This window comes from Rhinatrema bivittatum, chromosome 17, assembly GCF_901001135.1.
Source record: "Rhinatrema bivittatum chromosome 17, aRhiBiv1.1, whole genome shotgun sequence".
Lineage (NCBI taxonomy): Eukaryota > Metazoa > Chordata > Amphibia > Gymnophiona > Rhinatrematidae > Rhinatrema > Rhinatrema bivittatum.
The window spans coordinates 29,374,663-29,389,626 of NC_042631.1; the positions used below are offsets into that span (position 1 = coordinate 29,374,663).

The 14,964-nt window shown below is 44.4% G+C and overlaps 1 protein-coding gene across 3 annotated transcripts in view; it reads left to right on the forward strand.

Moving 5' to 3' along the window:
* The window catches only part of CARS (cysteinyl-tRNA synthetase), a 55,073-nt gene that overhangs the window by 29,632 nt on the left and 10,477 nt on the right, over positions 1-14,964 (forward strand). For 2 of the 3 annotated variants that reach the window (XM_029582759.1, XM_029582760.1), the window contains 4 exons: positions 5,094-5,162; positions 8,580-8,661; positions 12,454-12,534; positions 13,482-13,549. In XM_029582759.1, coding sequence (XP_029438619.1) covers positions 5,094-5,162; positions 8,580-8,661; positions 12,454-12,534; positions 13,482-13,549 — 300 coding nt within the window. The remainder of the gene's footprint in view (positions 1-5,093; positions 5,163-8,579; positions 8,662-12,453; positions 12,535-13,481; positions 13,550-14,964) is intronic. The other variant, XM_029582761.1, reaches the window with a different exon arrangement.

Consider the following 14,964-nt stretch of genomic DNA (forward strand, 5'->3'; position numbering starts at 1 on the left):
TCTGTTTTGTGTCTTCGGTGTCTTGTGGGATGAGTAGTATGCAGTCCATGTGAGTTCCAGGTAGGCCTCTGGCCTGGGCACTTGCCTGAATTCCCATCCAGGCAGGAGTTTCAGGAAGTTTCTTCTGACTGCTAGGCACTGTCAGGCTCAGGATTGGATGGTTCCTATGGGGAAGAGAGCTTTCCTCCCCACATTACTCAACTAGTCTCCATGGGCCCAAGTTAATATTCACCTCTGGAGCCCTGGATGGCATAGCCTCCCCTCCTGTATGCCATCTTGCTCTGGAAATGCATTTCCTTGGATGAGCCTGGGCTTTCAGCTTTGCTGCTGCACCATTGGTGCCTGCCCATTAACAATTGCCCGTGCACGTCTATGCCAGAGCACCGATGGTCAGACACTGAAGCATGGAGTGCCATGGATGCCATTGAGCACCAAGGACAGCATAGATTGCCATGACGGCATTCTCCTTGGATACCTTCTATGCCGGAAGACATGTGATGTGCAGCACCTGCCGAAACTCGGCTGTGCTTCCCGCGGTTATTAACATCCGATGAGGAGGAGGCCCCGGCGACCATGAGAGCCAGAGTGTGAGGTGCTTCCAGGAATCAGGTCACACCTGATAAATGAATATTATATCTCTCTCTCCCAGCCGGAAACAGGAGGACTACAAGTAATCAAGTCCTGAACAAACAGAAAAAAGCAAGGAGAGATCCCAGACCAGACACAGACCTGCTGATATCATTCCCCTGCTCTGTTATCTCCATCCCTGCAATATCGTCAGCATTATCAAGCATGTTATTTCCCTCCTTGCAGATATCACAGCTTAACTGGAAATGTTGAATAAAGCTATGAGTGTAAATAATGGGACTCCAGAAGACACTCTGCTAGTGTTCTCAAATAACCACTACCTGCCCACCTCCAGGGAGCTCAGCTTTGTGGCGGCGAAGCCGGAGAACAAAAGCCTTCCTGGCCTTCACGCTACTCACCGGCATCAGAGCGGGAAACAGTTCCTCTCACGCAGTGCACTGTTGCCAATACCCGGCAGTTTTCTGGCCAGTCCAGGCAGTGGCATGAAGCTATTCTCTTGGGCAATGCAATATTTGGTGCATACGTACCACCATTGGCACTTCATAGCCACTGCACGGGTGCATGGCACTGCGGTTGCAGAGTGGACGTTAGGCACAGAGGCACAACTGTTTCTTGGTGTCATCTAGTGTGCGTTTCCTTTTGAAAGATATCGCAGGCTAGTACGCTGCAGTTGTCAATGCACTGGGATGTATTTGTGAGAGTGTGCTCCTATTCACGCTACATTTTGGGTGGATACCATGGTGTTAAATCTTGGATACTCCCCCATGGGGAGGGGCTAGGCCTTTATGGGTCCCCTCCCATATTGGCTTATGCTCAAGTTACCCTTCATGGGGAAGGCTTCAGGGCACAATCTATCATAGTTTTGTCGCTTTGGCCGGGGCCTCCATATGCATGAATCAGTACAACTTCTTGCAGGTCCCCTAGGGGGATTTGAGGGGGGGGGGGGGGAGAAGCAGCAGGGGTCGACTGGACTGTTTTCCCTGGCGTTCCTGTGCCTGGCACCATGGTTCCTGTAGTATCCAGCTAGGCAGCCACCAGTGACTGGTTATGTCACCAAGGGACCCTCATAGGTTGGTTACTGTGCCCCACTTTCATATGGAGAGTAGGGGCTTTCCAGGATCGGGGATGACCTGTTTACTGTTGCACTCTCCCTCCCCTTTGGCAGTTGGGAGATTTGCCTATTGCCTTTCAAGTGGTGACCTTAATAGGTTCCCTCTCGGCGCCTTATTTTCCCATTCAGGGAAGGGGGTTGCTTTCAAGCCTCATTCTCCGAGTAAGCTTTGCCTTTGCGTGGCAGTCGCTCTCTGTTCCTTATTTGATTCAAAAGCCCGTGCCCCCTCAATGTAGGGATTCCATTTCTTAGAAACCCACTCCCATATAAAAGATGAGGATTTCTCCTGCATGTAAAGAGTACCTTTTTTTTTTTAAACCCATTGGGCACAAGATCCATGTTCACTTTGTGACTTCTCTTGCCCCTCAGTGTCACATCTGAGTAGTTCTCTTCCTCTGGTCTATCCACTCTCCAACTTGAAGGGGATGTGTACCTTCAATCAATTAGCCATGTACATGGCTGCGTGCATCAGAGGATAGAGAATCTCGCAAAAGAGACCCTGCGCCCTTGTTAGAATCACTTAAGGCTTGTCATTTCCTCTTTTTGGGGTTATCCCCTGTCAGTGGGAGCATTCATACACTGACAAGGTGGTCCTTGTCCATGAAAATGTGCTTTTCACTTTGTGTGCCATTAGGTTATAAGGTGGAAAACGGAGTTACCTTGGGCAATAGAGTTTTTGATACCTATGCCCAATTGGTAAGCAGTCTGTTCCCAGGTCAGTGAAGCAGCCTGGTTTCTACAGGGGCTGGCTCTTACAGTATTTCTGTTTTTTGTGCTCTCAGCAGAGAGGTTTCTGGACTTTTTCCTTGTCTCTCAGTGTACCTTGCTGCTGTCTACTGAGAAGAGATATGCCCTATGGGCCGAATCAGCCTTGGTGACTACTCCCTGACTAGATCAGCAGAGGGTTAATATGGTTAGGGTATTGCCCATTACTAATTTCTATAGCCTAGAGGTTATTTCTTTATTTAGCTGCAGCCCCAGTGTCTGCCTTCTTGTATTCTTCGCTTCTTCCGAACTTCCTTAAAGGGAGAAGCCATGGTATGATTTGGTGTATCTTAGCATATAGCTTCAGGGACAGGTACACCGTCATAAGAACATAAAAAATTGCCATACTGGATCAGACCAAGGGTCCATCAAGCCCAGCATCCTGTTTCCAACAGGATGCTGGCCAATCCAGGCTACAAGTACCTGGCAAGTACCCAAGAACTAAATATATCCCATGCTACTGATTCTAGTAATAGCAGTGGCTATTTTCTAAGTCATTTTGATTAATGGCAGGTAATTGACTTTTCATCCAAAAACTTATCCAAACCTTTTTTAAACCCAGCTACACTAACTGCACTAACCACATCCTCTGGCAACAAATTCCAGAGTTTAATTGTGCATTGAGTGAAAAAGAACTTTCTCAGATTAGTTTTAAATCTGCCCCATGCTAACTTCATGGAGTGTCCCCTAGTCCTTCTATTATCCAAAAGAGTAAATAACCGATTCACATTTACCCGTTCTAGACCGCTCATGTTTTTAAACACCTCTATCATATCCCCCCTCAGCCGTCTCTTCTCCAAGCTGAAAAGTCCTAACCTCTTTGGTCTTTCCTCATAGGGGTGCTGTTCCATTCCCCTTATCATTTTGGTCTCCCTTCTCTGTACCTTCTCCATCGCAATTATATCTTTTTTGAGATGCGGCGACCAGAATTGTACACAGTATTCAAGGTGCGGTCTCACCATGGAGCTATACAGAGGCATTATGACATTTTCCGTTTTATTCACCATTCTCGTCCTTTCCCTGTTATTGGTTTTTCATGCTTTCACTGACCAAGGTGCTTCCCTTTCACCTGGGCTTCCTGCCAGGTGGATGGATCTGCCTGTCATGGTAGCATCAAGTCTGGGTGAGCTTCAGTTGTAGCTCCCCATCCATGCTTGGGGTCTTAGAGGGGTAGCCCTTTCATGCCTCGACACGCTTCTTTCTACTATCTGTCCTGGGAGGTAAGAGCTTTTCTGGTAGTCATTCAGCAGGTGGGTTTTGCCTCTGACTCAAATGCTTTTTGCTGCTTCTTCTGTTTGGATTCTATGCCCGTTATTCCTATTGGGCAAACATTGTGCATAACTATGCATATGCAATCTCTTCTTCTTCGTCTTCAGATGCTAGTGGACCACAGTCTCTAGCTTTGGTTTGTCTTGTGACACGGAATAAATCGATGTGGCCTTGTCCAAGAGTTCTTTCTTTTTGATTGATTTTTGTGCCCTTTCCTGTACAGGAGGACCTAGGCTTACTGATGCTTCTCCTAGTTAGCAGTATGAAATCTGATTATATTATTTTTTGTGCAGTGGTTTCTCTCCATGAGTTTTCATCACACCCCTGTCTTAGGTGCCTATGCTGTGCATCGGGGTTTTTGTCTTGTCTATCCTTTGGGTCTCTTTGAGGTGCAGAACCTAACTTTTCCCTGCAAGAGCCCATTATGGATTGGCTGCCTCACAAACAATAGAGGGGAAGGGATTTCCCCACTTTTTTTTTTTTTCTTGTTTTTGGCAGCCTGTATATTGGGATTCACGCATGTGAGGACTACCATCCTGCTCGCCCTTGGAGAAGGCAGAGTTGCTTACCTGTAACAGGTGTTCTCCTAGGACAGCAGGATGGTAGTCCTCACGAAACCCGCCCGCCTGCCCTGGGAGTTGGTTTCTTCATGTATTAGCTTTATCATGGCCTGAGGGGCTCTGCCTGGGTGGCAGGGAGGTGACGACAACAGCTGCACATGCTCAGTAGAGTATGCTGAAAGCTCTAGAATCTTAGAGATCAAAGTTCTGTGCCGTCATCAGATGTCGCCCGTGCCGGGCTGCATCAGATGTCGCCCATGTGTGAGGATAGACATCCTGCTGTCCTCGGAGAACACCTGTAAGCAACTCTGCTTTCTGCACAGTGACAGAGCTGTATGGGGAAGCTTGAACTATCACTGCCTATGCTGTAAGTGATCGGTAAGTAAGCAAGACTTAATTTTCCCACTGCCTTTAATTTCTGATCTAACTGTTCCCCGCAGATATCCACAAAAATCACCGCATCAGACAATTTAAAATAACCCTTAGATTTTGCTGGAAAGGCATGTCTTGGGCTCCAGGAGAGGGTGGTACAGAAACAGGGCTCTGCTTCAGGAAAGCCTGACCTCACATGCAATGCTACTTAAAGGATACAGTTCTTTGGACAAGACTGAACAGGCATTCTTGGAGTCAAATATTCACTAGTATTTTTTTCTCATAAACTATGTAGAATGAGGACATGGACTGCAATACTGGAGATAAGATTCTTCTTTTGTGTATTCAACATTTATGGTATTTTAGCAGGCTATTTTTGAGTTTTGTTTTTTTAAAAGTAAAAACAATATATTTTTTTTCTTTCCTAGATTTTTGGGGCCATTGAGGGTACAGAAGCAATTGGTTTCCCTATAGGTGAAGGTGGTCAAGCAATAGATGTAAGTTAACAGCAACATTAGTTAATCTGTATGTACATTCGTAGCTCTTTGAAAGGTGCTTGCATTCTCTGCATTTGTGTGCAGGATTTCAGAAGTAACAAAGACTCTCTATGTTCTCTCTGCCGTTTAAATTCAGCAGTAAAATTCTGAATGGTTTTTTTGTTTTTTTTTAATTCTTACAGCAGTAGCAGCTGTCCAAAGGATGATACTATTTGCCGTGTGCACATTTGAGATATTGCTTGGGATACATCATACAACCTTTTTAAAAAAAAAGGTTTAGACTGCACGGTGCAAGAGATCAAACTGTCCCTCTGCTTTCTAAGGAGCTCACAGTTAGGAACTGGGGAACATTTTGGGGACTAGGAGGCTTATTCTGACTGGATGGGTTTCACCTTAATGAGGGTGGAACCTGGCTGCTGGTACTAAAGGTGCTAGAGTAGCTTGTACAATAGATTACTGGGGAAAGCCAACAGTTACTCAGGAGCACATGGTTCAGATCGAGATATCTTCAACGAACACTAAATCAAAGAATTTCACAATTAAAGAGGAGGTAACAAATGTTGAGGTAGTTTAGGTAGATTTAAATGAAGACAAAACGTTTTGCCTAAAAATCTCACTCTTGTGCCTTAATAATTACAATTTAAAAAAGGAGGAAGAGACCTCTGTAAGGGTGCTTTAAATAAAAAAAAAAAAAAAAAAAGTTTTCTATGAAACCAGACTAATTTAGCTGTGAAGAAATAAAGATAATTACAGGACTAATCAGATTTGTAGAACTATCCAAGGCTGCTGAAAATGCTAAAAAGTATGTTGAAGTTAACTTTAACATTTTTTTTTTTTATCATGTTTAGTTTCTGCCTTAGGGGCTCAGTTTACAAGAAATCATATAACTTAAAAGAAGCCAGTCCTTATTAGCATATGAGATAATGTTTTTCCAACTGGTTCACATTACCTTTATCGGGCCGATACAGAAAAAAGTGCGGTAGAGCCGGCGAGTGCCCACTCTCCCGTGCGCGCGATTTAGTATCGGCCCGCATGCAAATGAGGGCTCACGGTAAAAAGAGCCGCTAGGGACACTAGCGCGTCCCTAGCGCCTTCTTTTTGACAGGAGCGGCGGCTGTCAGCGGGTTTGACAGCCAACGCTGAATTTTACTGACGTCTGTTCTCAAGCCTGCTGACAGACACGGATTTGGAAAACGGACGCCAGCATAATTGAGCGTCCGTCTACCGACCCGCGGGCACACTTAACATTTTTTTATTTTTTATTTTAAATTTTTTTTTTATTTTTGGGGTCTCCGACTTAATATCCGATTTCCCGGTCCCGGCCGAAATTAGCGCCTGCTTTTGGGTAGGTGTTAATTTCTGAAAGTAAAATGTGCGGCTTCGCTGCACATTTATTTTCTGTATCAGGCGGGAATAATAGGGCCATCAACATACATTTGCATGTTGCGGGCACTATTGGTTTTGGGGGGTGGCCGTGCGTTTTTGACGTACTATTACCCCTTACTGTATTAAGGGGTAAAGCTAGCACGTCAAACGCGCGTCCAAACCCGGGTAGGGTATCAGCCCGTATGTAAACAAACTCATTGTTGTGTGTGTATGTAACAGCTCAGAAGAAATGAGCTGGCATTTTCTGTGCATTGTCTGGTAAGCTGCACTGCTGCTATTGTGAGATATAGTAAAAGATATTAGATTTTTCTTTTACTGGCTGCTGGTATTCAGTGTTTACCAGTGCCCCCAACACCTCAGATACAGCTGTGAACCAATTAGCTGAAAGCAACTTGGCCACTATGATCTTGCAATTATAAGTCAGAAAAAATTTCCTTAATGTGGCCTTTATTATCCTTTATTATGCTTTTATTTTAAATAAAATTTACTCCGTGTACTTGTAATCCCAAAATTATGGAACATAAACCTTATCTTCTATTAAGAGGTACAGAGCTAAAAGCAGACGGCCAGTTATTTACTCTTTCGAATAATAGAAGGACTAGGGGGCACTTCATGAAGTTAGCATGTGGCACATTTAAAACTAAATCGGAGAAAATTCTTTTTTACTCAACGCACAATTAAACTCTGGAATTTGTTGCCAGAAGATGTGGTTAGTGCAGTTAGTATAGCTGTGTTTAAAAAAGGGTTGGAGAAGTCCATTACCTGCTATTAAGTTGACTTAGATAATAATCACTGCTATTACTAGCAACGGTAACATGGAATAGACTTAGTTTTTGGGTACTTGCCAGGTTCATAAGAACATGCCATACTGGATCAGACCAAGGGTCCTTCAAGCCCAGCATCCTGTTTCCAACAGTGGCCAATCCAGGCCATAAGAACCTGGCAAGTACCCAAAAACTAAGTCTATTCCATGTTACTGTTGCTAGTAATAGCGGTGGTTATTATCTAAGTCAACTTAATTAATAGCAGGTAATGGACTTCTCCTCCAAGAACTTATCCAATCCTTTTTTAAACACAGCTATACTAACTGCACTAACCACATCCTCTGGCAACAAATTCCAGAGTTTGATTGTGCGGCACTGGAACCCCGGGCAGTCAGATTGGTGTGTCTACAATTCAGCCACATACTGAATCGTAGATAGGATCAAGCGCATCCTGGAGTATATCATCATGCCGGTACAATATTGTAGACTTCTTTTTTTTTTTTTTTTTAATAAAACTCTAAGCTTTAATTCTCTTACTCTTTTTTTTTCTTGTGCCACTCTTTCAGAGAGGTTAGAATACATATGATCTCACCAGCCATAATTAGTCATGTTGCTATTGGTCACGGACTTGTGACCTTGCATGGAAGGATTTCAATTCACATAAAGCTCTTCACAAATTACCAATACTTTATTTTTCTCAATTATTTTTGCATGTGCATTTGTGTATCTATAGGTACTTAAATGTGGCTGCCATCCCTCTCCATTTCCTGTTTTTCTTACATAGATTGTGAGACAAGGATTCAGTTCTCACTGCCTTGCGCTATTACATAAGGTGGTCCCTGTCTTGAAAGTATGAGTATCGTGCTCATTTATATGAAAGTCTGACCTGAGGTAGCTGCCAAGGGTTGCACTTTCTGTACGTGGAATATTTTTTTGAAACTTGGCTGTGGTTGGCCTGCTGGAAAGGGTAGGCCTACAGAGACTGATGTCCTATGGCAAAGAGATGGAAAACCTTTCAGTGAACAGTGCTGCTGACAGTTGACTAGTAAGGGCTGTGTCCTGTAGAGCAGAGTGACAGCAGAAAGCATCAGAAATCAGAATGCTAGAACTGCAGGCTTGGATCGTGTTCTAATGGGAAAAAAATTCACCTTTACATAACTTAGAATATTTAAAAGTAATGTTATTTAATGCAAAATTAATACACATAGCCAACCTTATAGCTATGTGACAGTATTACCATGTAATCATAAATGCTTTTGTTCCACAGTTGGAGTCCACAGTAATGCCGTATCTGCAGGTTTTGTCAGAGTTCAGGGAAGGCATCAGACAGATTGCCAGAGAGAAGAAAGGTGAGAGCTGAGTTTCTTAGAACATAGCAGTGAATGTTTTTTGTAGAGTTTGTTTTTTTTTTTTTGTCCCATTTATCTTCTGAAAAAGCAAGTATGCCATGGTGGTGTCAGTGTGGACACACACAGACACATTCCATTTTGAAATGAACAAGAGAAACATCAGAGAAATACTGAAATTACTATTTGTTTTGTGTTGGGGTTTTTTGTGTGTGTTTTTTTTTTTTTTTTTTTTTGGAGCTGTATTTTGCATTACTAATCTGCTACATCAGTTTTTTTTTCCAATTCATTGTATGCTCAGATTAGTAATTCAGAATTCAAAGCCTTTCTCTCCAGTATATAAGTAAATAGAATTAATGAACCTTCCTATTGGAAGTTTTAGCTCGTGCACAGTGAGCCCTTTCACCTTTGAGCTAGAGGTACCTTATGCTTAAACAGAAGACAGGGTGGATTCTTTATCTTTACTGAAACCATTCATTGAGAATCCCTTTCTAGGACACACCAAGATGCCACCCTCTCGTCCAGCTGTCTGATGGTGAAGAATACCTGGTTAAAACTATTGTGGCCAGAGAGTAAGGAGCAAGCTATATCATCTCATTAATTGGAAAGTTAAGGGCCATAGTAACATTCTTGGGAACCAGAGGAGAACCTCAATGCACCATACAAAATCAGAGCCTTCCACGGATGATACTCCCCAGAAATCAGGCCACAGGTGCCCAAGGGCTACCTGTGAAACAGGAGGGTGATGTCAAAGGAAAGCGCCAACAGGGTTTGAGCCAGGAAATGAAGGCTGGCAGGACTTGAGCTACAGGAACTTGCACACCAGGGAACTTGAAGGCATCCACAGTAGCAGGATAGGGCTGCTGCAGGAAAAGGAACCAGAAGGTGCCCACTGAGACAACAGGAACTCAGGAACAGGAACAATGAAGACCAGACAAGAACATGGAGGCAAAGGTGATGATGCCTTGGGTAAGGAGAGGGAAGATGATGCCAGGAAGTGAAGAGAGAGGAAAAGAAAGTGGTAATGCCAGGAGATGGAAAGAGGGAAATTGATGTTAGGGGGAGAGGGAAGTTGATGATGAGGGGCTTGAAAGGAAAGAAGGTAGTGATGTAAGGAGGTGGTGGAAGGTGGTGATGTTGCCTGGAGAGGGATGGAGGGAAGGTGATGGGGGAAGAGGTGGTGGGAGAGGGAAGGTGATGATGCAAGGGGTTAGGGGGGAGAGGTAGAAGTAAAGAGAATGTGGTAATGATGATTCCAGGGGTGAGGAGGTGGAGAGAAAAGGTGATGTTGGTGCCAGGGAGTAAAGGAGAGGGAAGATGATGATATGAGGGAGGAGGAAGAGGATAGGAGAGGGAAGATAATGAAGCCAGGGGTGTGTGTATGGGGGGGGGGGATGGAGAAGGGAAGAAAATCTTGCTTCTCCCCTGGCATCATCATGATGCTGAAGGAAGGGAGAAGATGACGATGCCAGTGGGTGGGAGAAAGGGAAGAGAAAGTGATGATGGGGAAGTGAATGGTATGCAACAGCAAAGTGCCCCCTGTGCCAGGTGTGGCCCTAAACAAAAAAACATTGAGAACCACTGACTTAGACCAGGCTTTGACAAGATGGCCACAGCAGATAAACAGGCCATAGATCTAGGAGGACTAAGCAGGCAGTCCAAGAGGCCCACCAAGGCCCTCTGGTGGCGGGCAGACAGATGTGCATAACAGGTCATGCATTGGGGAGCTCACCTGGAAGCTGGAGATAGTAGGGTCAACAGTCATAAGAGACCAAGGAGATGGCCACTCCCCCAGGGGGACCGGATAGGCCAAAGCCAGGCTAAAGGTGGGATGCTGGGAGCAGGAAGTTCTCTGCAGCAACTAGAAGGCTAGCCAAGTTCCCTAGTGAAGAGAACTTTCCCTTTTTGTGGCAAAACTCTGCTCTCTGTCTTAAGTTCATCTGCAGCTCCAAGTTCCTGGTTTAGCTTCAGTTAAGCCCCTGTCCAATTCCAGCTCTGGTTCTTAGTGCCAAGGCCTCTTGAAGCCTGTTTCCTGTTTGGAACTTGAATTCCAGTCTCAGATCCAGTCCCATTCCAGTCTGCAGATTCAGCTGCTGCTTCGGTCCGGTACCTATATCAAGCTCCATACTGGGATTCCTCTCCCTTCTTCAGCCTCATATCCTACCTGTGACTACCAGTGTGCAAGGGAACCTAACATATTGGCTGTTTCCAGCAACGGCAGCAAGCCCTCTTCCAAGAAAGATAGCTCACAGCCTGCTCAGGGGTAAAATACACCAGCAGCGGCGGGTACTTTAACCTGACTCGACAAATATGAATTCTGGGTATGCTGATCTCCTATATTTGCAGACTTCTGTTTCTGTGTCCCTTATATACCTTAATATTGTTTAATGTACTTTCTTTAATAAAATAATTCATAAAAACAAGTGTTGACTCTGTAAGTGGGGGAAAAAAAATAAGTTTCCTCCAGTGAGCTGCACTGAACAAGAGACGGTATAAACTCTTGTAAGGTAATATTCTACCTGTTGCATTAGGAGCTGCGTGATGCAGCCACTCAGCTTTGATTCAGGCACCCACCTCAGTCTGTATGCTTTTGCCATTGATTTCCTTGCAAGATAAAATGCAAACTAGCCTGAGGTTTGTGACACAACTGCAACATCGCTCTCTACTTCAAGGGGGGGGGGGGGGGAGGCAGAATTAGATTCACAAGACAGCCAGTGCAAGGCCCCCGACTTGTACTGGCTGAGATACTGATATGCACGCGGGCAGTAGGGATAAAGCGCAGGACTGCTTCTGCAGCCAAGTCCAAAGATAAAGCATGTTCAAGCAGCAATGTCTGAGTTGTCATGAAGGCTGCTCACAGTGTAAAAACGGTTTTGTACGGGGTTTGACAGTTGCTTGGTTTAGATTGCAAAAGTTGTTACCCTTAACATAATGCTTGGGAGTTACCTGCACGGAGCAGCAGTTACTACCATAACAAACTTGCAGGCCGATACAGAAAAACGCGCGGGAGAGCGGGCGAGCGCACAGGCCACTCTCCTGGACGCGCGATTCAGGAGGGGGCCCACGGTAAAAGGAGGCGCTAGGGACACTAGCGCGTCCCTAGCGCCTCCTTTTTGACAGGAGCAGTGGCTGTCAGCGGGTTTGACAGTTGACGTTCAATTTTGCCGGCGTCGGTTCTCAAAGCCGCTGACAGCCACAGGTTTGGAAAACGGACGCCGGCATAATTGTCTGTCTTCCGACCCGCAGGCCGATTTTTAATTTAATTTAATTTTTTTTTTAATTTTTACTTTTGGGGCCTCCAACTTAATATCGCCATGATTTTAAGTCGGAGGGTGTACAGAAAAGCAGTTTTTACTGCTTTCTGTGCACTTCCCAGCGCCGGCAGAAATTAATGCCAGCCTTTGAGCAGGCGCCAATTTCTGAAAGTAAAATGTGCGGCTTGGCTGCACATTTTACTTTCTGTATCGCGCGGGAATAACTAATAGCGCCCGCAACATGCATTTGCATGTTGCGGGCGCTATTAGTTTTGGGGGGGTTGGACGCACGTTTTCAATGCACTATTACCCCTTACTGTATAAGGGGTAAGGCTAGTGCGTCAAACGTGCGTCCAAACCTGGGCAGTACAATGCGCTCCACCGGAGTGCACTGTACTGTATCGGCCTGTTGCTGAGCAGATCATCCTGTGTTTTATCTGCCATCATTACTGTTACTACCAAGCCACCGAGTATATTGTAATGTTCTGTGATTGACTGACTGGACGTCCAAGAAGTGACCTGTCTTTATTGTATGCCGCAGTAAATGAAGCGTTACAATTGAGCGATGCCCTTCGAGATGATATCCTCCCTGAGCTTGGAGTTCGATTGGAAGATCATGAAGGTATCGTGGGATCAGTACCTTAACTTAGAGTTGTCTTAAGAAGGGGCTTTTGTTTTAGTTCTAAAGTAGCTTTTCAACATAGATGGCATAGAAATTGACCACTGAAATGTTCCTTTTTAGATGTTTAGGGCTGAAATATTGTGCTAAATAGCCTTTGAAGGAGTAAATTTGTTTTCCTTAAGAATGACATGTGCATTTGTGTTTGGAGTGAACTGGGAATACTTTTTTCCCCTTCATGGCAATGTTCTATGATCCTCTGCTAACCATGTTGTGGTGCCCACCCTGGAAGCAGCCCCAGCTTGGGTCAAAGGTCAGCCAGAGGTACTGTGTCCAGAACTGACTTGAGAGTGGCAGAACATATGACTGTGCATTTTACTCTATTTTAGTTGTGCATGTAAAGCAGTTTGGTTCCAACTATGACCATAATTAAGCACCCCTGAAAAGGGGGGAAAACCCATAGGTAGATCCCTTTGCAGGTGAGGAAGGGTCTCGGGTATGCCTGATAAAGCTGATAGGAAGGGATTGTAAAGCTAAGCAGGGAATGTAGATTGGCCGAATGGTCTTTACCTGCTCTCGGGTTCTGTTTCTCTGCACTACTGTCGGCCGAGGAAAGAGCTTTTCAGTCTCCTTGGTGCTGGGTGATCGAAATGGTGCTTTTTCAGGGCAATTTTCAAAGCTATTTCCATACATAAGTGTTTTATGTGTAGAAATGGGTTCTTTGAAAATTGCCTCCCTTATCGGTGCAGAACTTTGCATGCAGATAGGAAAGATGCTCCCATAGGGTGGGGCTGGGGAGGAGTTAGCACCTATGCACATAGATTTAACTCCTTAATATCTTCATTTCAGTAAACTGCCTAGATGAGCCATGGCTTATTTCAGGAGCCTCACAAAGAAGATCTTAAGAGAAAGCTACAGAAATGATCCTTTATTTTATTTTTTTTTTTCAGGCCTCCCGACAGTGGTGAAATTAGTAGATAGAGAAACCTTACTAAAGGAGAGAGAAGAAAAAAAAAAGGTGAGAGCTTTTATTTGCACTACATACAGCTGTAAATCCGACCGATGCAAGGAGCTGCTTTAAGAATAGCTTACTCCAAGGTTTAAACCACATTCTGGGGATGTGAATATGTTCAGGTCATGGCCTAATACTTTGTTAATCCTGTTAGATAAACATTTGAGTATTGTACCTACTGAGTTTAAAGAGGTTTAGGTGTGGCATATGGTTTTAATCTTAACACCCTAGCTTGTGGAGGCGTACCCTTCGTAATCCACAGTTTGAGGAACTGCTGGTCCTAAAAATCAATCTTCCCACAGGCCGATACAGTACAGTGCGCTCCAGTGGAGCGCACTGTTAGCCCAGGTTTGGACACGCGTTTGACGCGCTAGCTTTACCCCTTATACAGTAAGGGATAATAGCGCGTCAAACGCGCGTACAACCCCCCCGACACTCCTTTTACCGCGGGCCCTAATTTGCATAGGCCACCCTCCTGAATCGCGCGTCCAGGAGAGTGGCCTGGGCGCTCGCTAGCTCTCCTGCGTGTTTTTCCGTATCGGCCTGCCAGTGAGTAGAAGTTTGAGGAGGAAATAGTGATAGCATTTCTCCTGGGCCATTCTTAAACAGAATGCTAAAACTCTGATCTGAGCAGAGACAACAAACAAGGTATATAGAGCTTTGACTTGAGAGACCATCATGATTGGGGATTACAAATTTTCACTAAATAGCTGTTCCACATAGAAAAATAGCAACATTTAGCATAATTTATTCCCTTTTTTACAGTAATCATTGTCTCGATATCCAAGAATTTTTTAAATATGTTTTTTGTTTGCAATAAAATTATACAAAAAAGCCACTTAACTTGAAAGTATGCAATTCTGGTTGCCACATCTCAAAAAAAGATAGAGTTGCACTGGAGGAAATGTAGAGAAGGGCAACCAAAATGATAAGGGGCATGGAACGGCTGCCCTATGAGGTAAGGCTAAAGAAGTTAGGGCTATTCAGTTTGGAGAAGAGACGACTGAGGGGGGATATAAGAGGTCTACAAAATCATGAAAGGACTTGAACAAGTTAATGTTATTTACTCTCTCAGATAAATAACTCAGCAGGACCAGGTGGCACTCCATGAAGTTAGCAACCAGCTCATTTAAAACAAATCTAAACAATTCTTTTTTATGCAGCGCATAGTTAAGCTCTGGCATTCATTGCCAGGGGATGTGGTTACAGCAGTTAGTGTAACTGGGTTTAAAAAAGGTTTGGATAAGTTCCCAGAGGAAAAATCCATAAACTGCTATTAATTAATAAGCAATAGTAGCTTGTGATTTATTTAATGTTTGGGGACTTGCCAGCTACTTGTGACTTGGATTGGCCACTGTTGGAAACAGGATGCTGGGCTTGATGGACCCTTGATCTGACCCAGTATGGAATATCTTATGTTC